Source organism: Ailuropoda melanoleuca, chromosome 10, assembly GCF_002007445.2.
Source record: "Ailuropoda melanoleuca isolate Jingjing chromosome 10, ASM200744v2, whole genome shotgun sequence".
Taxonomy (NCBI): Eukaryota; Metazoa; Chordata; class Mammalia; order Carnivora; family Ursidae; genus Ailuropoda; species Ailuropoda melanoleuca.
Genome location: NC_048227.1, coordinates 66,919,182 through 66,944,044, shown reverse-complemented (window position 1 = coordinate 66,944,044; position 24,863 = coordinate 66,919,182). Strand labels below are relative to the sequence as shown.

The 24,863-nt window shown below is 38.6% G+C and overlaps 1 protein-coding gene across 1 annotated transcript in view; it reads left to right on the top strand.

Moving 5' to 3' along the window:
• Nucleotides 1–2,565: 2,565 nt before the first annotated feature.
• The window catches only part of CEP85L (centrosomal protein 85 like), a 160,267-nt gene continuing 137,969 nt past the window's right edge, over nucleotides 2,566–24,863 (top strand). The window contains 1 exon segment of the mRNA XM_034669044.1: nucleotides 2,566–3,011. Coding sequence (XP_034524935.1) covers nucleotides 2,939–3,011 — 73 coding nt within the window. The 5' untranslated portion in view covers nucleotides 2,566–2,938.

Here is a 24,863-nt window from a genome sequence, read left to right as displayed (position 1 = left end):
AGGGGAGTGGGAGAGGGAGAAGCAGTTGTGGAAGCTGGCTGAGCAGGGAGCCCGATGCAGGGTTAGATCCCAGGACCCTGGGATCGTGACCTGAGCCAAAGGCAGATGCTTAACGGCTGAGCCACCCAGGCGCCCCTAGTTTATACTTTTAAAAAGTCCCCTCCCAAGGGGTGCCTGGGTGGCTCAGTTGGTGAAGTGTCTGCCTTTGACTCAGGTCATGATCCCAGGGTCCTGGGATGGAGCCCCATGTCGGGCTCTGCCGCTCCCTGTACTTGTTCTCTCTCTCTGCCAAATAAATATTTAAAATCTTAAAAAAAAAGTCCCCTCCCAAAACATTAAGTATCTAAATTTCACCTAACCAACTATATTTAAATACGCACAGAAACATACACATTCTGTTCATTACTTACTTTTATTATCTCTGCTTATACGAGCAATTACCGAAATACGTAAGTTCAGTAATAAATGTCTTTGCTTATAAGATTCTCCTCGTGGTTTTTTCATACTATCACAACAAAACAAAAATGTGCCAATTTACAACATCAGGCTTGGTAATGGTTAGGTAGTTCTTAGTCTCTTAAACCTGTGCTATGATAAATTTTAATCATTCTGAGAACTATGGATACTGTGTGTGTGGGGAATCTGAGTTCAGTATGTACTCAGAATCTATATGAATAAAAAAATGGTTATAGTTTACTTCATATACATAATATTCTCGCTTAGTATTTATGTTATTTTAATTGGATTAGATCTGTATCCTTTCAAGTTTAATTAGTAGGAACACAGAAATTTTTATCTTTGTTGCCAACTGCCAAAATAGAAACATGTTCTTACTATTTCCTTTTACCCTGTAATAGGTATTGAAATATTTTACGTGGTCTCAGCTTCACATGTTCTTTTGTGTGTGTGTGTGGTAGCATGCCCTTCACATTGGTAAAAAACACGTAGAAAACCTGAGCAAATGATTAAAAAAAAAACTGCTTAGAATTGAGTGGAAGTTGGCAGAGTTTTGGATTAACATATAAACTCACAAAGGACCAAGATGTATCTGTAATAATTCATACATTTCTTAGAACTGTATAAAAAAAGGTTGCTTTTTAATAAATACTGTACCTAGTATGAGACTATGGTAACTATAAATCATGAAAACAAGGATACTTTGATATAGCTGTATAGCTTCTGATAATTCTTTTTGGAATTTATTATTATTTTTTTAGGTTTCTTTCTGAACCTCAACTATTCAAGCTTTCTAAACTTGAATACCTAAACTATTCAAAGGAGTGAATACACATTTAAATCAGGAAAAGGAACCAATCACATCCTTTCATGTTTCTGTAACTTTCTATCCTCAGAAAAAGCTGACCCTTGAGACAAACTGCTGATGATTTGGAGAAATAAATGGAACTCTACAGGTGGGAAACTGAATTTAAAACTGCAACCAGATAAATTACAACACAGATGTGGTAAGTAATAGACTACACAATTAAATGTAATTTAACCTCTAAAAGCTTTAAGCAGTATTTCCCAACTCTAGAGTGTTTAAATAGAAATATGGGGCCTTTGTTAGCAAACTTCTAAAACACGAAAAAGCATCATTGAACTCAAAGTCTTGTTGAGGGTAGGGACTTGCTTTTTAGTTTATCTCTGATTCTTGTGCCAGGTGCAGAACCCTCCTTCTTCTACAGTGCTCCACCAATATTTATTAAATGAACTCTTTTGTATCTAAATGTTGGAAGGATCCTAATATTGCCAATGAAAAGTAAGATTTAAGGAGAGGATGCTGCACTCTTTTGTCCTTCCTCAGGATACTCACTCTTGTACTCTGGGTTCAGGTGAAGAGTGGGAACTGACCAAACCAAGGAGGAACGTGAAGACGTAGGGTCTAAGGAAGTTACTCCCATTACATATTTTGAGGCCATTTTGACTCCTTCCTCTCTGGTTGCTTATCTGAATCACTAGGCTACTAGATTAAAATTTACGGCCCCTCCCTGAACCTCTGGTCTTTTTTCTTCTCTGCTTTTTCTTGCGCACATTCTTGTATTGTAGATATTTTGCAACCCGCTCCCCGCACCCCCGTCCCCCTGCCATTGAAATTGAGAATTCAGGAACACGACTTCTTTTCTATCCCCCAAAGTGATCTGTCAACGATGTTTGTGGAATGCATGATGACTTTAACCCCAATCCCAAATAAAACTGGGGGTCTCTCAATCCCTCCCGGGCTAGTCTTTTATCTCAAGCAGTCATGCTGCGGGGACAGGTCTTCCACGTCTCTTTCACAGAGGTGCCCCGGAGGGACTGAGGGATTACCCAAGGGAGGGCGGTACCGAAAGATACAGCCCCGGGGCCACGTTCTTTTCATCTTCTCTTCTTCTCAGTCGGCCGAGCGCGGGGCTGGGGAGGGAGGGATGCAGCTGGCGCGTGGAGCCGACCCATCAGTCGCTGGCTGAGCTAAGCGGCGTCAGGGTACCCTGCGGGACCGGTGCGCAGTTCCCGCCCCGCGCCGCGCACGCATTATGTAAGCGCCCGAGGCCACGCCCCCGTCAGGCCCCGCCCCACCCGGCCCCGACTCGGCTCCGGCTCTGCCGGCGGAGGGGGCGGAGAGAAGCCGCAGCTGCAACTTCGCCTGGAGGCTCTGAGCCTTGCCTGTGCTCACCCGGGGACCCAGTCGCCGTCACCGCGGAGCCGCGGCTTCCCCGGCCCGGGCCTCAGCCCAGTGGGCTCGGCCATGGCTGTCGCCGCCGCCGGCGCCGCGGCGAATCTGGCCCCTGCGCTCCCCGCCCGTCGCTGAGCAGCCGTTAACCAGACCGCCTGCCCGCCCTCCCGCTCTTGCCGCCGCGGCCCAAGGCTCCACACAAGTTTCCGCCGCCGAAGGAGCAGGAGGCGAAGGCGGGGGAGGACGGACGAGGGGAGTCGTGCGCCCCCGGCCCTCCCGCCCGCTATGTGGGGGCGCTTCCTGGCCCCGGAGGCTGGCGGCCGGGACAGCCCCGGCGGAGCCCGCAGTCTCCCGGCGGGTAAGTAACGGGACAGTCCCCCGGCTGGCGTGAGGGTCGCGGCCGACCAAGGCTCCTCGGGACCCCGCCGTCGCTCCCCTCCCTTCTTAGGCCTGGCTTCCCCCGGGCCGCCTCCCCGACGCCGCCGCGCGCACGCCCTCCCGATTTCCTCCCGGCTGCCGACACCCCGGCCCCCCGGGCTGACATCTGGCGGGCTGCGTCCCCGGCCCCGTTCGCCCCGCACCGCGCGGCTCGGCGTCCAGCCAGCTCCTCCTCGGGCCGCAGCCCCCGCGCCCCAACTTAAAGCTGGCCTGGGCCTCCTCCGGTTGCGCTTTGTTGTCCGACCTCCTCCCTTTCCCTCGTGGGGTGTGTGGCCAACGTGGATAACGGGGCTCACGGGGGACCTGAGCGAGAAGGTCGCTGCGACCGTGCTGCGGCGGCGGCTCGGGGCGCGCCTGGGAGGGCGGGGGTCTGCTGCGCCCACGCCCGCAGCTGCTCCTTGGGGCGTTTTGGGGCGGGAAGAGGTTGCTGGTGATGTGGTCTCCTCTGTGAGTGATCCCGGAGGGGACTTCAGCCCCTCAGTGAAACCTGGTCACCTTCCCGCAGCTCTCTCTGGCGTAAGGGGAGGACACGTCCTGCATAAGCCAATCGATCTTTGAGCAGTGGGGGTGTTAATGCGTTTGCTTTTCCCTGGTCCCTTCAAGGAAAATTTGGAGATTGCCGCGTTGTGTGTGTGAAGGGAGCCGTCTGTATCGGACAGCCATTTCATGCCTGCATCTGCTTAGAAGTTGTGTGGGAGCCACCGAATTAGGATAAATCCCCCCCCCCCAATTCGGGATAAAAAAAAAAAGGCTTGGGTTGCCTGTGATAAGTTATTTGACACTGTCGATTCCTCCAGTCACTTTAACTGGATCTTGAACCCTTTTGAGAAGCTGACGATTCCTCCAGTCACTTTAACTGGATCTTGAACCCTTTTGAGAAGCTGAAAGATATAGAGCTTTTATCCAGAAAAAATTGCCATAAGTACAGGCGTGAAATTTTTCTACAATTTTAGGTGTTTCTTGAACTCCTGAGTAACCTTGTTCCACAAAATGTTTAGTTCCACTTGTAACTGACATTTTTTGTGTACATTCAAAGCTGTTTGGAAAACAAAAAAAGTAGCAGCAGTATTTGGAAGTGTGAATTTTTTTCTGATAGCATTTTCTGCTGTTTGAAATATATCAGGCACAGTTGCTATTAAAATTTCAAATAATGCAATTTTGTGATAGTCTAGAAATTTGTGATTTTTTTTGCTATAATTTTACCAGCTATTGGGGGAAGTAATTGACAAGTAGAAATTGTATGTGTATTTAAGGTGTACAACTTGATATTTTGATGTATATATGCATCATGAAATGATCTCCACAGTCGAGCTAGTTAATATATCCATTACCTCATAAGAGTTACCGTATTTTTGTGAGTGGTAAGAACACCTAAGATCTACCCTCTTAGCAAATTTCAAGCATGCAGTACAGTATTGTTAACTGTAGTCATCACACTGTACTCTTAGATGGAGACATATATAAATTTTAAATTCCTGAGTTAGATTTAAAATCATTCTCTTAAATATGGTCCTGCAACCCTTTTAGAAATAATGGAATTTAATGTAGGTATGAATTTAGTAAAAAAAAATGTGAGTAGGAATTATTTTCTGTAAGATGTATACTACTTGTCCTAAGAAGGGGAGACCACAGTTAAGAGGTTTCTGATGCTTACTGAGCATTTGGAAATCCTGCAATCAGAGTAACTTCAGTAAGTGAGAAGATACTTCATTATCCCTAGGGGTTGGTTGGATAGAGTGGTTTCAGTTTATCTGTACATGTCAAAAGCCATCTGTAATATCTTAGTAACCTAATCTCCTTAAATAGATTTGTAATAATGTGTTTGAAGGTATAATATCACCCAAGCATTGTATCCATTTTTTCCATTTTTTTCCATGAGCAAGAAAACATAGTGCTTAGGAGTTAAGTAACTGAAGGAAGGACTTTAAGGTTGTATTGCAGCCTCTAGACCTTAGTTGTAGCAAAGAACATAGTGAAAGGAGATACTTTATAAACAGTACTGAAGTTGAAGGAATTTGGACAAGATAGCTTTACAAAGCATGTATTTTATCTCAGTTTTTTTTTTTTGACAGTGATAAACCATTGGTAAGTCAGGACATGCCTTTCCAATAAAATTTTTTTTCAGCTATATGCTGAGAGTGCATTACTTTTACAGTAATAATGATGTAATTTTTGTTAAGCTTCTTTATTCTTTTCTTGAGAAAATAAGTATTTTTTAAAGATTTTATTTATTTATTTGAGAGAGAGAGAGAGACAGGAATAGTAAGAGAGCACAAACAGGAGGAGAGGGAGAAGCGGGGTCTCCACTGAGCAGGGAGCCCAATGCAGGGCTGATCCCAGGACCCCGGGACCATAATCCAAGCGGAAGCAGACGCTTAACCTACTGAGCCACCCAGGCGCCCCATGAGCAAATAAGTATTTAAAATTATTTTTGGTTAATTTTAAAAGTTATACCATAGATGAAAAACTTAAGTGTAGTTTCTTTTACAAATGAGCAGATGGTAAAGGTCAAGATAACGACCTCTGAGTTGGTTTATGCAGGATTTATTTTCCTGAGAATTTGAAGAAGATTTATATTTTTGAAATAATGCCCATTATATCTTTAGACTAAATTGAGTGATTTTAGAGCTTTTCTGAAAACAAAGGGCTGTCTTCTGATTGAATTTGTCAGCAATCATTTTGGTCCTCTCAGGACCAAATGCGAAGACCAGGGATAAGTAAATAATTTCTGGTATTGAAATGAGCTTATTTCAATATGTGGGTTAATTCTAAGTATCCTAAAACTGATTTGTTTATACAAATATGTAACTAGACTGAACAGAAAATGAAAGGTAATATAGAACCAGCTGAAAATACTGAAGGGAACTTTTTTATTTTTTAAGTAATGGCGGTAAAAACAAATAGTAATAACAAGTGTGAGATGGAAAATCCTGAACTTTTTACCTTTGTTTTAGGATTTAATTTTGTTTTGGTACCTCTAGTTTTTCAGCTTTAGAGAGTAACTGTTTAAAAATGTAATTAAGATGAATATGTTCTTATATTTCCTTACAAAGAAAAAAACAAAAGCCCCTCCCTTCTTTTTCTACTGGCAAGTATGGTTAGAAAGCTAATTTTAAATAGAAGAAGTGGTATGTCTTTTATGTTTTCAGTTGAGTGCATTTGAGAATACCCTACTATTCAAAATGTATAATAGTTTCAAAGTTGGTTGAAGGTTGGGTATATTTCCCTTAGGTTTTTGTTTTGTTTTGTTTTGTTTTTTAGAGAGGGAGGAGCAGAGGGAGAAGAGAGGGAATCTTAAGCAGGCTTCATGCCCAGCGCTTTGGGGCTCAATCTCACATCCCTGAGATCATGACCTGAGCGGAAATCAAGAGTTGGGACGCTCAACCGACTAGGCCACCCAGGTGCCTCTCTTGCCCTTAGGTTTTAAAAATCTAGTATGATATAGTAATATCTTGAGTACTTATACCTAGTTATACTGAATTTGATTCATTTTATAAATGATATTTTAAAAATATTAATCAACTCTTACAACATTTTGGGGTAGGTATGATAGTTTTAAAGTGTGCTAAAATATGATGTTATAGAAAGCATAAGGTCTGAGGAAATGTCATTTGTTTAGTGCCTCGAGCTTGAAATCTACCTCTTCCTAGTTGATGCTTTGCCATAAGGTGTTTAGTGATGTCATAATGACAGTGGTGGTAACTGGTATGATTACATCAGATACTAAGGTTTTCTGCTGTGATTCTGAATTAGACGGATCTAAAAGTACTGTGGTAACAATGAAACATAACTTTTACCTAAACTCAGTTGGACATGTTCTATTATAATAGGCATTGGGAGGTGAGGGGTGAATCTCAACTTAAGTGATGACTTTGTGAAATGAACTTGATTAGTAATCGGAATTTGATCACTTCTTGGCTTGACTGAAGCTGGTTAATTAATCTGAGGCCAGGCAATAAATGGTGAGTTGACAACCACTATTGTCATGTTGTGAATATTTCTGTATGTTGATAACAGAAAGGTTTTACAGAGTCATGATTTTTCTGATTGTATGAAATGTTTGTATGCATATTCTGAAGACATGAAGAGTCCTGGATAGTATTTTACTGAGTGATGGCTATATTAGTGGGAACTAATCTGTAAAGTGTGCATTAAAAAATGAACATGTCATCATTTAGATAACTTCCAAAGCTGCAATGAGATACTAATTATTAGTACTACTTTAAGGGTATTCACATTTTACACTGTCAAAATAATATTTTGAAAAGTAGAGTTTGTCATATAAGGTCTTCCATTTTAAGGGTGGGAATGGTCAACATAAAATGAACATCAAGTTTCTCCTCATACTAATATTTTACTTCCACATTCTATTTTTAATTAAAAAAAATCCATTGTTATTACCTAGCATAGCAGTTGGCACATAATAAGTACTTGGTAAATGTGAGTCATTCTTTCAATAAATATTATGTAGTAGGCATTGTACTAGTCTCTAGGGATACATCACTGAACAAGAAAGATAAGGTCTCAGCTCTAAGGGAGCTTATATTCTAGTGGAGGAGGAAGCTGTCAGTAAACTAACAACAAGAGAATTCACCTGTAAGTACTATGAAAAAAAGGAAACTGGGTGAGATGGCTAAACTGGGTGAGAGCTATTTTGGCTAGGCTGGTCAGGGAAGGCCTTTCTGAGGAGGTAATATTGAGCTGATGCCAGAATGATGAGAAGGAACCAGGCATGAGGGGAGGGGTGTTCAGGTGGAGAGTACAGAAACAGCTCTATGGTAAGAATGAGGAGTTTGAAGAATATCAAGAGCCAGCGAATCTGGAGCATAGAGAGCAGAGAGGTGAGGTGAAGGAGGCCTGATAATGTAGGGCATTATAAGAGGTTTGGATTCTATTCTATGTGGGGGGAAGCTAGCTATGAAAGGGGAGGAGAGATGACTGTTCATTCATTCACTGGGGAGTGTCTCCTATGAGGCTGACACTATTCTATGTATTGGGAAAACAAAGTAGACATTCTGTATTGTTGGTGTTTATGGATCACTGCTGGCTGTTTTGTGGGGGAAAGAAATTGTGGAGGGGTGTGGGAAAGAAGAGCAGTAGGGAAGCCAGTTAATAGGTTACTGTAGTAATTAGGTGACAGATGACGGCTTTGATCATAGTGGTAAGATTGGGTTCAGAGAAGAGAATAGGTTTGGAATATACTTGAGAAAGCTGACAGGACTTACTGATGGTTTGGAGATGGAAAAGGAGGGAAAAAGGAATCAAAGAAGATGTCTTAGTTTTGGCTTCAGTAATTAAAGTGGATGGTAGTGCCATTTCCTGAGGCAGGGAAGAGTGAGGAAGGCAAGTAGAATCAAGTTCTGTTTTGGCCATGTGAAGTTTGAGATGCTTTTGAAAAGTTCAGGTATGATATTGAGTCCAGAGCTCGGTGCGGAGGTGGGAGAGGTGGAGGTATGAATTGTGAGAGATATCTGAATATAAATGGTGTTTAAAGGTGGTCACATGGAGGGAGTATAGAGAAGACAGCAGAGGATCAAGCTCTGGGACATTTAATGTTTTCTGTCAGGTAGAGGAAGAGGAACCATCCAAAGAAACAGAGGGACCAGCCAGTGAGTTTGGAGTAGAGCAAGAGTATGATGTTCTAGAAGAGAGGAGGCTGAAGGAAGGGGAGTGATCACTAAAGTTTTATGGTTCTAAGACGCCATGTAAAATGAGTCAGAAGAGAATGGATCAACGTTACTGGCCAGTTTCAGTGGGAGACTCTTAAAATTAAGTTTAAAACTGGAGGGGTTTAGAGATTCTCTAATCCACTCAACTCTTTATTGCATTAGAGATCAGTACATAAGTCCTAAATAAAAGTTTGAATTGCTTTCTCCTTACTATTTCTCAAGCTAGGGTGACCAACTAGGTTTGCTTGGGATGCTGAGATTTAAAACTAGGGGAAGTGTCTCCTGGGATGGCTTACCCTGAGCAGTGGTTGAGCCTTGACTTTGCCCATGGCAACTGAAATCGTGTAAGTGGTCTTCCCATCAGAATAGATTTTCTCAGTCAGGGAACCTAGACTTTGGTAATTAGTTTTATTTTATGCTTTGGCCTGAGAATCTGCCTCAAAATAGTGACTCTGCCTCTATTTTAATTTTCTTGTGTGATGAGTGTTTTAAGACTTCATTACATAGTGCTAAATTAATTCAAGTCATTGATAAGATTATAAATTACTTTAAAGAATGAGTTTAAGATCAGGAGCTTTGTTTTATGCCTTTTCTATATGGTAGGTGTCTAGTAAATAAATCTGAATCCTTTACTGATGCTATTTTTCAGTACTAAAATTCAGAGTTAGAGATGAACTATAGTTTTTAGTTATCTTTCTGGAAGAAAATGGGATGAAAGATTTGGACTACATTTCATGTAAAATTCAAAATTTTCTGCAAGGTGGTTACATTGCTCTTGTACGGGCAGACATTGTGTGTTTATTGACCATAAGAAATATATATTGCCTTGCCATGATGTTAAAAAAGCTTTTTTGAAGCTTTCTCAGTAGTACTGAGCATTCCATCTCATTTGAGAAATAATGTACTGAAAAGTTTGACTAGAAATTAAGTTCTTTAATTTTGGGGAGATATTTGTTAATTTTCTCAAAACTTTATTTTGAAATGTTTTCGAACTAAAGTTTTGTTTCTGTTTTTAAGTGGGCTCCATACCCAGTATGGAGCCCAGTGTAGGGCTTAAACTCACAACCCTGGGATCAAGACCTGAGCTGAGATCAAGAGTCGGACGTTTAATGGCTGAGCCACCTAGGCGCCCCTAGAACTAAAGTTTTGTTTTAGTTTTGGCATTTAGATATGTGTAGCACTTAGGTTCCTAAGTATGAGTAAACAAAAGGCTAATTGAGAAATAATTAGCATACTCAGCTTCCTTTGGAAGTTAATGGCTTCATAAATAAAAGTAGCGTTTCTTAGGCCTACCTACTTCTTTATTTAGGAAAACTTATTTTGGTTTGGATTTTTATTTTCTCCTAGGTGCTGTTGATCCTTCTAAGTTTTGGAATACTTTGCAACCATGTAGAATATTTTTTCTAGTGATGCTATGAAATAGTTCTATTCAAAGACAAAGGGAAACCTCTGGAATACCACTTGGTGTACTTACTCCACATTTGTAGTGGTTTTATTAAAAACCTCTCATTTTTACTAGTTTATAAATAGAACAGAGGTTTATGAGAGATTAAATTAAATGTGGTCCTCATTCCAAATGGCTACCAATGTACTTTTTTTGAATGTAGCATTTCAAGTAACCAGAAGGTAGGACTTTTCACCTTTTTATACATTGAAATCATGAGGCCTGTCATTTTTTCACAGGAGGAGATAGACTTGTCTTTGTTGTTTGCTGCCTTAACCCTCTTGAATTCCTGTTTTATATAATGAGTACTTGGCAAATATTGATTGGTTTGAATTCATACTTTTTCTGTGAAAGGCAGACCACTTATTTATCTGATTGTTGTTCTTGATTGAGGTAATCTTAACCTCAACCTGAACCAATGAAAGTTCTTCCTTGTTATGATAGAATTGTAAATAAGGAAATTCAGAATCACATCTGAAGAGTATAGTCTTATACCTTTTGTGGTAATGTGTCTAAAATTATTTAAAGTAGTTGATGAATGAACTTCCCTATTTTTTTATGTTTAGAAAGCAAAGACTACTAGTTTTTGATTACGTAAAATTCAGTTTTAGTTTACATTCCCACCAGCAGTTCACCTTTCTACACATCCTTGCCAATATTTGTTATTTCTTGGCTCTTTGATAATGGCCATTCTAACTAGTGTGAAGTGGTATCATTGTGGTTTTGATTTTCATTTTTCTGATGATTAGTGAGTGATGTTGAGTACCATTTGTATGTCTTTTTTTGGAAAAAATACCCATTCAGGTCCTCAGCCCGTTTTAAAATCTGATCTATTTATTTATTTATTTTTTGCTGTTCAGTCGTATGAGTTTCTTATATATTTTGGATATTAAATTCTTATCACAGGGGCATCTGGATGGCTCAGTCGGTTAGGTGTTCGACTTTGATCTCAGCTCAGGTCTCCATCTCAGGGTCTTGAGTTCAAGTCCCATGTTGGGCTCTACCATGGGTGTGGAGCCTACTTAAAAAAAAAAAAAACAAACTTACAGATATATGGTTTGGAAATACTTTTCACATTCCATAGCTTGCCTTTTCATTTTGTTGATGGTTTCCTTTGCTGTGCAGAAGCTTTTTAGTTTGATGTAGTCCTGCTTGTTTATTTTTGCTTTTGTTGCCTTTGCTTTTGGTGGCAAATCCAAAAAATTAATTGCCAAGACCAATGTCAAGGAGCGTATGATCTGTGTTTTCTTCTGGGAGTTTTATGGTTTCAGGCCTTATGTGCAAGTTTTTAACTCATTTTGAGTTGATTTTTCTGTATGGTATAAGATTGGGGTCCAGTTTCATTCTTTTGCATGTGGCTGCCCAGTTTTCCCAACACCATTTATTGAAGAGACTATCCTTTTCCCATTGTATATTCTTGGCTCCTTTGTAGTAAATTAATATACCATATATGCATGGGTTTATTTCTGGGCCCTTTATTCTTTTCCATTGATTTATGTATTTGTTTTTATGCCTGGCACTTTTAAACAATTTTTAGTTATTAAAGATTTACTTATTTGAGAGAGAGAATGAGCATGAGTGGGAGGGGCAGAGGGAGAGGGAGAGAGAATGTCAAGGAGACTCTGTGTTGAGCAGAAAGCCTGATGCACAGGACCTGAGCCGAAACCAAGAGCTGGGGACACTTAACTGACTGCACCACCCAGGTGCCGTTTTATGCCTGGCACTTTTAGAAATATATCTCTTTCTGATTTTTCACCAAGATGGCAGAGGAGTAGGAGACCTTAGTTTCATCCGGTCCCAGAATTTGGCTAGATAGCTCTCAAATCATTCTGAACACCTGTGAACTCAACCAGAGATCTAAGAAAAGAATAGCTGCAACTCTACAAATAGAAAAGTGACCACTTTCTGCAAGGTAGGAGGTGTGGAGAAGTGAATCCAAGCTGATACATGGGAAGATAGACCACGGGGGGAGGGAGCCTTTGTAAGCTGACTACTGGAAAGTGACATAGCAGTGTAATGCAAAAATCAGAACTTTTAGATGTCTGCTCCAGTGAGGGACGTCCCTGCTTGAAGGTCTCAGGTGGTTAAACAGGGCAGAATCCTAGGTGGGACAGTGTGGTCTCATTTCATTTTTATGCAGTACAGAAAGCCTTCAGGGAACAAAAGCCACATAGAGCAATCCAGAGCACATCACTAAGCCTGGCCCCCTGGTAAGGGCAGTGCCATTCTGCCCAGGTCGAAGACACCTGAGAATCAGTGCAACAGGTCCCTCCCCCAGAAGATCAGCAAGAACATCCAGGCAAGACCAACTTTACCAATCATTGAAAACTGCAGGACTCCAGCGTTGGGGGCATACAGCATATAGAATTCATGTTTTTCCCCCCACTATTCTTTAGTCTTTTAATTTTAATTTTTTTCTCTTTCCTTTTTCAACTAATTTCTTATTTTATCAGCTTTTTAAAAAATCTTTTAATTTTCATTTTTACAGTTACATTCTATCCTTTCATTGTATTTAATTTTATCTTTGTATATGTATATAAGTTTTTCTTTCTTTACAATTTTGGGGTACAGTTTCTTCTAACAGACCCAGATACACCCAGAATCTAGTGTATGGCTCTATTCTCTTCACCTGTCTGATCATATTCTCTCTCTCTCATCTTCTTCTTCTTCTTCTTTTTTTTTTTCTGTTAAAGTCTTTTTTAAAATTTTCATCTTTACAGTTGCATTCTTTCAATGTATTTAATTTTTTTTGTATATATATACGTGTGTGTGTGTGTGTATACAATATATATATAAGTTTTTCTTTCTTTACAATTTTAAGATGTAATTTCTTGTAACAAACTGACCAAAATATACTCAGGATATAGTGTATTTCTCTGTTCTGTTCACCTGTCTGTTTATATTCCTTCTTTTTTTCCTCTTTTTTTTGGCTTTTAATTTTCGTTTTTACAGTTACATTCTGTCCTTTCATTGTATGTTATTTTTTACATATGTTTTTCTTTCTTTACAATTTTGGGATCTAGTTTTCTAACAAACAGACCAAAATACACACAGGATCCAGTGTATTGGTCTGTTCTGTCCACCTGTCTGATTATATTCTCTCTTTGTTTTAATTTTTTTTTTTTCAGTTTCAGGTCTTATCTGATTTCTTTAGTGTATATTTCTCCAGGGTCATTGTTGCCATTTTAGTATTTTTTTCTCTTATTCATCCATTCTTCTCTGGACAGAGTGACAAGATGGAAAAACTCACCTCAAAAAAGAGAACAAGAGGCAGTACTGACTGCCAGGGACCTAATCAATATGGATATAAATAAGGTGTCAGAACTAGAGTTCTGAATAACAATTATAAAGATACTAGCTGGGCTTGAAAAAAGCATAGAAGACACTAGAGGATCCCTTTCTGGAGAAATAAGAGCTAAAGTTGAATCAAGTTGAAATAAAAAAGGTTGTTAATGAGATGCAATAAAAAACGGAGGCTCTAACTACTAGGATAAATGAGGCAGAAGAAAGAATTAGTGATAATAGAAGAAAAAATGATGGAGAATCAAGGAGCTGAGAAGAAGAGAGATAAACAACTACTAAATCGTGAGGGGAGAATTCGAGAAATAAGTGATACCATGAAGTGAAACAGTATTAGAATAATTGGGATCCCAGAAGAAGAGGAAAGAGAGAGAGGGGCAGAAGGCATATTGGAGCAAATTATAGTGGAGAACTTCCCTAATCTGGGGAAGGAAACAGGCATCCAAGTCCAGGAAGCACAGAGAACCCTCCTCAAAATCAATAAAAACAAGTCAGTACCCCAACATATAACAGTGAAACTTGCAAATCTCGGAGACAAAGAGAAAATCCTGAAAGCAGCTTGGGACAAGAGGTCCATAACCTGCAAGGGTGGAAACATTGGACTGGCAGCAGACCTATCCACAGAGACCTGGCAGGCCAGAAAGGACTGGCATGATATATTCAGGGTACAAAATGAGAAAATATGCAGCCAAGAATACTTTATTCAGCTGGGATGCCATTCAAAATAGAAGGAGTGATAAAAAGTTTCCATGACAAACAGAAATTAAAAGAATTTGTGATCACCAGACCAGCCCTACAAGAAGTATTAAAGGGATCCTTTAAACAGAGAGAGCCCAAAAGTAAATAGACCAGAAAGGAACAGAGACAATCTAGAGAAACGGTGACTTTACAGGTAATACAATGGCACTAAATTCCTATCTTTCAGTAGTTACTCTGAATGTAAACGGGCTAAATGCCCCAATCAAAAGACACAGGGTATCAGATTGGATAAAAAAGCAAGACCCATTGATATGCTTGTCTGTAGGAGACTCATTTTAGACCCAAAGACACCTCCAGATTTAAACTGAGGGGGTGGAAAACCATATATCCTGCTAATGGACATCAAAAGAAAGCTGGGGTGGCAACCCTTGTATCATACAAATCAGATTTTAAAACCAATGACTGTAATAAAAGATGAGAAAGGATACTATATCATAATTAAAGGGTCTATTCAACAAGACAGTCTAACAGTTGTAAATATTTATGCCCCTAACATGGGAGCAGCAAATTATATAAACCAATTAATAACAAAACTAAGGAAACACATTGATAATAATACAGTAATACTAGGGGACTTTAACACTCTCCTCACTGCAACAGACAGGTCATCTAAGACCATCCAAGCAACAAGGAAACAAGAGCTTTGAATGACACACTGGACCAGATGGACTTCACAGATATATTCAGAACACTGCATCCTAAAGCAGCAGAACACACATTCTTCTCGAGCACGCATGGAATGTTCTCCAGAATAGATCACATACTGGGTCACAAATCAGGTCTGAACCGGTACCAAAAGATTGGGATCATTCCCTGCATATTTTTGAACCACGATGCTTTGAAATTCGAGCTCAATCACAAGAGGAAAGTTGGAAAGAATTCAATTACATGGACGCTAAAGAGCATCCTACTAGAGAATGAATGCATCAACCAGGAAATTAAAGAGAATTAAAAAAATTCATGGAAACAAATGAAAATGAAAACACAACTGCTCAAAAGCTTTGGGATGCAGCAAAGGCAGTCCTAAGAGGAAAGTAAATAGCAATACAAGCCCTTCTCAAGAAGCAAGAAAGGTCTCAAATACACAACCTAACCCTACACCTTAAGGAGCTGGAGAAAGAGCAGCAAATAAAGCCTAAACCCAGCAGGAGAAGAGAAATAATAAAGATGAGAGCAGAAATCAATGAAATCGATACCACAAGAACAGAACAGATCAACGAAACTAGGAGCTGGTTCTTTGGAAGAATTAATAAGATTGATAACCCCCTGGCCAGACTTATCAAAAAGGAAAGAGAAAGGACCCAAATAAATAAAATCATGAATGAAAGAGGAGAGATCACAACCAACACTAAAGAAATACAAACAATTATAAGAACATATTATGAGCAACTATATGCCAACAAATTAGACAGTCTGGAAGAAATGGATGCATTTCTAGAGATGTATAAACTACCAAAAATGAACCAGGAAGAAATAGAAAACCTGAACAAACCTGTAACCAGCAAGGAAATTGAAGCAGTAATCAAAAATCTCCCAAAAAACAAGAGCCCAGGGCCAGATGGCTTCCCAGGCGAATTCTACCAAACATTTAAGGAAGAATTAGTACCTATTCTTCTGAAGCTGTTTTAAAAAATAGAAATGGAAGGAAAACTTCCAAATTCTTTCTATGAGGCCAGCGTTATCTCATTATCTTGATCCCAAAACCAGACAAAGACCCCACCAAAAAAGAGAATTCCAGAATTCCCTGATGAACGTGGGTGTCAAAATTCTCACCAAGACACTATCCAACAGTACATTAAAAGGATTATTTACCATGACCAAGTGGGATTTATTCCTGGATTGCAAAGGTGATTCAACATCTGCAAATCAATCAGTGTGATACACTGCATAAGTAAAAGAAAGGATAAGAACCACATGATCCTCTCAATAGATGCAGAAAGACCATTTGATAAAGTACAGCATCCTTCATTAAAACTCTTCACAGTGTAGGGATAGAGAGAACATACCTCATTTTCATAAAAGCTATATACGAAAAGCCCACAGCAAATATCTCTCTCAATGGGGAAGAACTGAGAGCTTTTCCCCTAAGGTCAGGAGCACGGCAGGGATGTTTTCTATCGCCACTGCTGTTCAACATAACACTAGAAGTTCTAGCCTCAGCAGTCAGACAAAAAAAAAAAAAAAAGGATCTGAATCAGCAAAGAAGTCATCAAACTCTCACTTTTTGCAGATGACATGATACTCTATGTGGAAAACCCGAAAGACTCCACCCCAAAATTGTTAGAGCTCATACAGGAATTCAGCAACATGGCAGGATATAAAATCAATGCACAGAAATCAGTTGCATTTCTATACACTAACAATGAGAAAGAAGGAGAAATGAAGGAGATGATTCCATTTATAATTGCACGCAAAACCATAAGATACTTAGGAATAAAGCTAACAAAAGAGGCAAGGGATCTGTACTTTCTGAGTACTTTAGAACACTCATGAAAGAAATTGTGGAAGACACAAAGAAATGGAAAAACATTCCATGTCCGTGGATTAGAAGCACAAATACTGTTAAAATGTCTATGCTACCTGAAGCAATCTATACATTCAGTGCAATCCCTATCAAAATACCATCAACTTTTTTCACAGAGCTGAAACAAACAATCCTAAAATTTGCGTGGAACCAGAAAAGAACCTGGATAGCCAAAGGAATGTTGAAAAAGAAAACCAAAGCTGGTGGCATCACAATACTGGACTTCAAGCTCTATTACAAACCTGTGATCATTAAGACAGTATGGTACTGGCACAGAAACAGACACATGAATCAATTGAACAGAATAGAGTACCCAGAAATGGACCCTGAACTTTATGGTCAACTAATCTTTGACAAAGCAAGGAAGAATATCCAATGGAAGACAGTCTCTTCAACAAATGATGTTGAGAAAATTGGACAGCCACATGCAGAAGAATGAAATTGGACCATTTCCTTACACCATACACAAAAATAGACTAAAAATGGATGAAAGGACTTAATGTGAGACAAGAATTCATCAAAATCCTAAAAAAGAACATAGGGGGCAATCTTTGTGACTTTGGCTGCAGCAAGTTCTTGCTAGACACATCTCCAAAGGCAAGGGAAAGAAAGGCAAAAATGAACTGTTGGGACTTCACCAAGATAGAAGACTTTTCCACAGCAAAGGAAACCGTTGACAAAACCAAAAGACAACAGAATGGGAGAAGATATTTGCAAATGTCTTATCAGATAAAGGGCTAGTATCCAGAATCTATAAAGAACATATCAAACTCACCCAAGGAATAATCTAATCAAGAAATGGGCAGAAAACAAGAGCAGACATTTCTCCAAAGAAGACATAAAAATGGCTATGAAAAAATGCTCAACATCACTTGGCATCAGGGAAATACAAATCAAAACCACAATGAGATACCACCTTGCACCAGTCAGAATGGCTAAAATTAACGAGTCAGGAAACTGACAGATGTTGGCAAGGATCCAGAGAAAGGGGAACCCTCTTACACTGCTGGTGGGAGTGCAAGCTGGTGCAGCCACTCTGGGAAACAGTATGGAGGTTCCTCAAAAAGTTGAAGATAGAGCTACCCTATGACCCAGCAACTGCACTACTGTGTATTTACCCCAGAGATACAAATGTAATGATCCGAAGGGGCACCTGCACCCCAGTGTTCATAATAGCAATGTCCACAATAGCCAGACGGAAAGAGCCCAGATGTCCTTCCACAGATGAATGGACAAAGAAGATGTGGTGAAACGATGTGGTTGGAATTAGAGGGTATTATGCTAAGTGAAATTAGTCAGAGAAAGATAATTAAATGATCTCACTCGTGCGGAATCTAAGACACAACAGAGGATAATAGGGGATGAGAGGAAAAAAATAAAGATAAAATCAGAGAGGGAGACAAACCATAAGAGACTCTTAATCATAGGAAACAAACTGAGGATTGCTGGAGGGGAGGGAGGTCGGGGGGATGGGTAACTGGATGATAGATGTTAAGCAGGGCATGTGATGTAATGAGCACTGGGTATTACATAAGACTGATGAATCACTGACCTCTACCTTTACCTCTCTGAACCCAATTATAGGTTATAGGTTAATTAATTGAATTTGAATTAAAAATAGAAAAAAATCTCTTCATATTCATTTAATTATCACAACAACCCCGTAAGATGGGTACTCTGATTTGTTGCCTCTTTTTACTTGTGAAGAAATTGAGCTAGAGATAAGTGACTTAATCCAGGGCTCACTGCTAATAAGAGGCTGGATAGAGCTTGAGTCCGGGCAGCCTTGTTTCACAGTCCATTCTCTACCACTAAGGTAGAGTATTAATTCTCTAATAAAACAATAAAAAACTAAGATAATTAGATTCACTTACCCTAGAGATAAACAGTACTGAAAAGTACTGAAATGGACTGGATGATGGCAATGAGAAATATTGCAGTATTAAGTTTCCTTCATTTAGTTAGATAAACTCTAGTGTAGGTTGGGATTATGTGTGTGTGTGGTTACTAATAATGTGAATGCTTTTTTATGTTTTAATGTTCTTTTTAATTTTTTGTAACTTTTTATGTTTTTTTGTACCTATAGGAGATTGTTTTCTCATATTTATTAGGAATTTTGGCCATCATCCTCGCAAACCATTTATAATTATTATTTTTTAGCTGCTTTGGAAAATATTTACTGATCTTTAAATAGGTACTTAAATGCAAACTGGCTCAAGGGATAGTTAAAAATCTTCTGGATTTTAAAATAAACAGACAACAGCAAGCTCCCCCCTCAAACCTTGTTTAATCCTTCTTCTAAAAGGAAAAATATTTTTTAGATCTAATTATTAAGGCTTCCAGAATTTTAATTTTATACCATAAACATTTATTGGGTACCTAGTGGCAATAATGACTAGCAATAATGATTACATTTATTGAGACCCTGATTCTGCAGCTCTGTACTAGAGACTTAAAGTAAAAAAATTTATCTCTCACTGTTCTTAATTTGGTGAGGGATAAGAAAGTCATACATAAATGGGCTAATGTAATTTAGAAAATGCTGTTATTGGAATTCTGAATGATATATTGGGAGAGCACTGAGACTTTTAAAGAAGGTAGAGAAGAAAAATAGCTTGGTGTCATTAAAGGACCCAGTCTGTTTGGAGGCAGTGATTAGGTATGTGTGTTTAGGTAGTGTTCATGGGGAGTTGGAAGGGGCGAGGGAGGGGTACCTAGGGATTAGAAGGTGGGCTGTCAGTTGGTGGAGAACTTTGCCAAACTTAAGTAGGTTGATTTTTATTTAATATTCAGAAAGGAACCTATAGATATATATGGACAAGGGAGTGATATAAATATATTCAATTGTTAAAGGTGACTCTGGTAGGTAGGGGTTGAGGATGGCTTGGGGTGGAGTTAATTCAGCGGGAGATTCTTGCAGCAGTCCAGCCAAAATACATGTCTGTGATGGTGAGAATGGGGAGGAGAGATCTAATTCAGTTAGTATTTACACAATGGACTAAGCAGTAGTACAAACTGATTACGTGTAAGGGTTCAGGAAAAGAGGTTTTTTTGTTACGTTCCCTGAATTTATTTGTTTTTAACTGAGTTGTACATTGATTTCTACTGATAGTAGAATTGGGGCAGTTGAGGGCCACTGTTAGGAACTTTGTGCAAAAGTACTTGTTAACATTTCAGAGGTGTTGAAATGTGAGATATGTGCATGTTCTGGCATACAAGGGTAAATGTGCTTTGATATTTTCTGTTTTTGTTCTGTTTTATTTATTTTTTTTTTTTTTGTAAAACGGTTCTCAATACACTGATAAGCTGCATTTTGAGAAACACTGCAATTTGTATTCATTTTTTTTTTAAAGATTTTATTTATTTATTTGACAGAGATAGAGACAGCCAGTGAGAGAGGGAACACAAGCAGGGGGAGTGGGAGAGGAAGAAGCAGGCTCATAGAGGAGGAGACTGATGTGGGTCGATCCCATAACGCCAGGATCACGCCCTGAGCCGAAGGCAGGCGCTTAACCGCTGTGCCACCCAGGCGCCCCTGCAATTTGTATTCATGATTTGTATTATATTCAGCTTTTTATGTAAAAGTAAATCTGCTTTGTTATTTTTCTTGTCTTCTGGCTTAGAGTTGTCATTTAAAAAATTCAGTAAGATTAGTTGTTATTCTTCTAAGTGCAGTTATATAACATATTTTGGAAGGCTTGATACTTTATGCATTTTTGCTTCCAACGAAAAACAAGCTTAGAAAGAAAATATAGTAGGTTATCTCTTCACTTGATGCTAATCTTGTATTTTCCAGTGTGAGAATTAATAATTTCTAAATAAGTTATCCCTAGCCATTCAGTATTCTATTTAAAAGAATTGAAATTGGTGTTAAAAAATATAATACTGTATTCCAAAGAGAAGTTCAGTGTACAGTGTTTTGGTATCTTTGCTATTCTTACAGAAGTGCTTCTGTCTTTGTTCTAAAGAAAACTGATTTTACAGTCATTCAGTTGCTTTAATATGATGGGACCCAGGTAAGACTTTATTGTTATAGATCACGGAGACTTATTCAAATATTTTTAAAGTTTATAGCACGTCTCTAGAAATTGACTAGTTCCCGTTTCAGTAGCATAGTTGTATAACTATTATGTGAGAAAATTTTCCTTATTGTATCTCCTGGTGAGCATATTTCACTTCTAGCTCTTAACTGCTCTGTGATTCTGGATTGACTTGAATAGAGACAAGGCATGTCATTCTCAGAATGAATTAATTCAATCTAAATTAAAGATTAGAATGTTATTTTATTCCTGACATTTGTTAATTATCTTTAGTGTTCTAGGCATATAATATAAATTGGATCTTTTTTAGAAAAGAAGTACAGTTGACCCTTAAACAGTGCAGGAATTAGGGGTGCCAATCCCCCATGCAGTCAAATCCATATAAATCTTTTGACTCTTCAAAAACTTAACTACTAATAGCCTGCTATTGACTGGGAAGCCTCATGGATAACATATGCAGTTGATTACACATATATGTTATGTGTATTATATACTATATTTTTACAATAAAGTAAGCCAGAGAAAAAACATTGTTAAGAATCACAAGAGAAAATACTATACTGAACTGTATTTGTCGACACCATAAGTTTATATCCTCTGTGTACAAGATGAATTGTCTGTATCTGTATCAGTATTGTCGTAAGTGATACAATTCTGTAGATGTTATACATGTAATTAACGCTAGACACCAAAAGTGAACAGATAATGTGAAGAAGAAATTCATATATATTTACAGGTGTAAGGATTCATGTATTGATAATGAAGAAGCAATAATATGATTGCTCTTCAGTATCCTAGCCTATACATTAATGAATGAATCATTGTTGCATTTTTATGGCATATAGTATTACACTCATATTCATAATACATTATTGGAAACAGTGTTACATTTTTTTTAATGTGTGATGATAGGCTGATAACACAATTTTCAGTTACTAGAGAGAGGGTCATACTATAAGGTAATGTAATTCTTTGACAGGAAATTTATAAAACTGAGAAAGCTAACATGATTAATTTTATATTAAATATTGCTCATTTTATGCCTATGGGGAGATAGGCTGCCCACTACCATACAGGTTTTGCACAGGATGTTCTACATGGTGAATACTTAGGCAATTATGATAATGGCTCAGAAACATCTCACATAGTTCTTGCCGTACGGTGTTTAGATTTTCATGCAAAGATACACATATACAACAGGTAAGTTTATTAACTGTATGGCATGATGATTATTTACTATTCTTTAAGTGGAAGTAGATCATCATAGAGGTCTTTATCCTTGTTGGTAGGCTGAGGAGGAGGAGAAAAAGGAGGGCTTGGCCTTGCTGTCTTAGGAGTGGTAGAGGTGGAAGAGGTGGAGGAAGTGGGTGGGGAGGCAGTAGAGGCAGGCACACTGGGTGTAACTTTATGTAAATACATTGTAATTGCTGTCTGACTTGTTTGCTTTTTCATTTCTCAAAAATGTTTCTGTGTAGTACCAGTCATTCTTCCACCATTTGCTTTAGTTTTAGTGCTCGGATCATGGAATCGTCCATGTTGTAAAAGAAGTCAAAGCAGTCTTGAGTAATCAGAACTCTTCTGCCAGATTGTTTAATGTCGATTTGTTTTCTGGCACTGCTTCTTCTGTGTCGTCTTTTTCATTGTCTGGCATTGGTTCAAAAGCTGTCCTCTCCAGCAAGCCATCTTCTGTTAATTTCTCTGGTGTTGTAACTGTTAGCTCTTGAATTTCTCCAAGATCATTATCTTGAAAGCCTCAATTTCCCACCTATTTTGCTATTTTCACAATCTGTTTCATTATTCCTTTGATTGGCTCTGTTGTAAATCCTGTGAAGTCATATACAACATTTTGACACAGTTTCCTCCAGCAGGAATTTGTTGTTTTTGGGTTGATGGCTTTCACAGCTTTTTCTGTAACGATGATGGTATCTTCAGTAGTATAATCCTTCCAAACTTTCATGATGATCTCTCTATTGCTGTTCTGTTCCATAGTGTTTATAATCCTTCCCACAGGGAACCATGCAAAATGAATCTTAAAGGTCCTTATGACCTCTTGATTCAGAGGCTGAGTTAGAGACATTGTAATAGGGGCAGGTAAGCTACTTTGGTATCTTTGGTATTGAACTCATAAGGTTCCAGGTGATCAGGGGCTTTGTCTGATATCAAAAGCACTTTAAAAAGCAGTCCCTTTCTGGCAAGGTACTTCCTGATTTCAGGGATAAAGCATCAGTGGAACCAGTCTAGAAAAAGGGTTCTTGTTCAGGCCTCCTTGTTATACAACCAAAAGCCTGGCTGCTGGTGGTTAGTTACCTTTTCCCTTCAAGGCTGGGGGTTAGCAGCTTTACAGGTAAAGGACAGTCCTGATCATACACCTGACTGCATTTGCACAAAACAACAGTTAGCCCATCCCTTCCTGCATTAAATTTTGGTGCTCATTCCTCTTCTTTACTAATAAATATCTTTTGTGGCCATTTCTTTCAGGGTAAGGCACTTTTGTCTGCCTTAACCTGTACAGGTAGGTGTCCTTTCTCATCAATGATTTTGGTAATGGCGTCTGGGAATTCATGTGCTGCCTCTTGGTTGGCAGAAGCTGTTTCTCCTTTTATCTTGACATTTTTTTTCAGCCAAACTTCTTTCTAAAATTATCGAACTATCCTGTGCTGGCATTAAATTCTTCAGCTTTATATTCTTCACCTTTTTGCTTTAAGTTGTCATGTACTGTAATGACTTTGGTTTTTCTCAAATCACACTAATCTATAGGTATGCCATTCTTACACAGTCTTGCACCCACATAAAAGCTGTATTTGCAATACAAGATAAAAAGGTATTTCCTGGAAAGTTCAAGTTTTTTGCTCTTGCTGGTGTAGCTGCAGCAATGGCTTCACAAATTTCCTTTTCTTTTTTAACAATGATCTTTATGTTGGATTCATTTATTTAGAAATGAAAGGCAACTACAGGTACGGACCTGAAACTATAGTACATATCAGGCAGTCAACTTTTTCTTTCTAATGTCCTGACTTTTTTCTGCTTCTTGGGAGCATTTCCGGCATCACTAGTGGCACTTTGTATGGGTCCCATGGTGTTGTTGGAAGTTTATGTTATTGCACACAACACAATAAAAAATATGCAAGAACCATAAAAGATCACTTTTTACTGTGATACACAATGCACTGGAGATGATTAGCATTATATGGCTTTTTAAGTGGATCATAGCGACAAGAGGTGGCTACAAAATTAAAACAGTAGCACAGTATGTATGTACTATAGTTAATTTTATGCGGTTATGATTTATTACTACATCTTTGTGTTTATTTACATTTCTCAACTTCAAATGGCACCATGTACAGTGTGAAATGTTTGTGTAAGTTTTGATTAATTGTGACTTTTTGTAATAGATTTGTATATATTTTATGATAGTGATAAAATAGGTCGAATATCTACATATATTTTATGCATTTGTGACAAACCTAACCTTTTCTTAATTTTTTGGTATCTCTAGGCTAGTTGGTTCATGTGCAAATTTTTTCATATTGTCCCAAATCTCCAAAAATGTTTCTGATATGTTTACTTAAAAAAATCTGTGTATAAGGGGAGGCACTCAGTTCAAACCCATTTATTCAAAGATCAACTATAATGTTAAAAATCTAAAAACTTCTGTATTTTCTCACTGTTAGGAAGATTGGACATTGTTTCATATCTTTGTCATTTACATGTATTCCTAGCCTATTTATGCTATTTGCTGGATATTCTTAAAAAATATTTCTCCAAGTAATAGGTTTGCACATGGGAGAGAAAGTAGTGGGCTGGTTACCCTTTTTGATAATAGTTTAGACAAGATTTTGAGTTCATTGATAGGGGGTATTACCTGAGGAGTTGATTGAAGAAAACATTTTGGTATATATTATGGAAAAGATCAGAGTTAGAGCAGGCCTGGTTACAGAATACTGTCACTTGGTGCTTTAATATGTGAGTGATTAATCAAATGAATTAATTAGCAAGGTAAGTCCCATTTTGAGAGAGGCCTAGAACCTATAAAGTT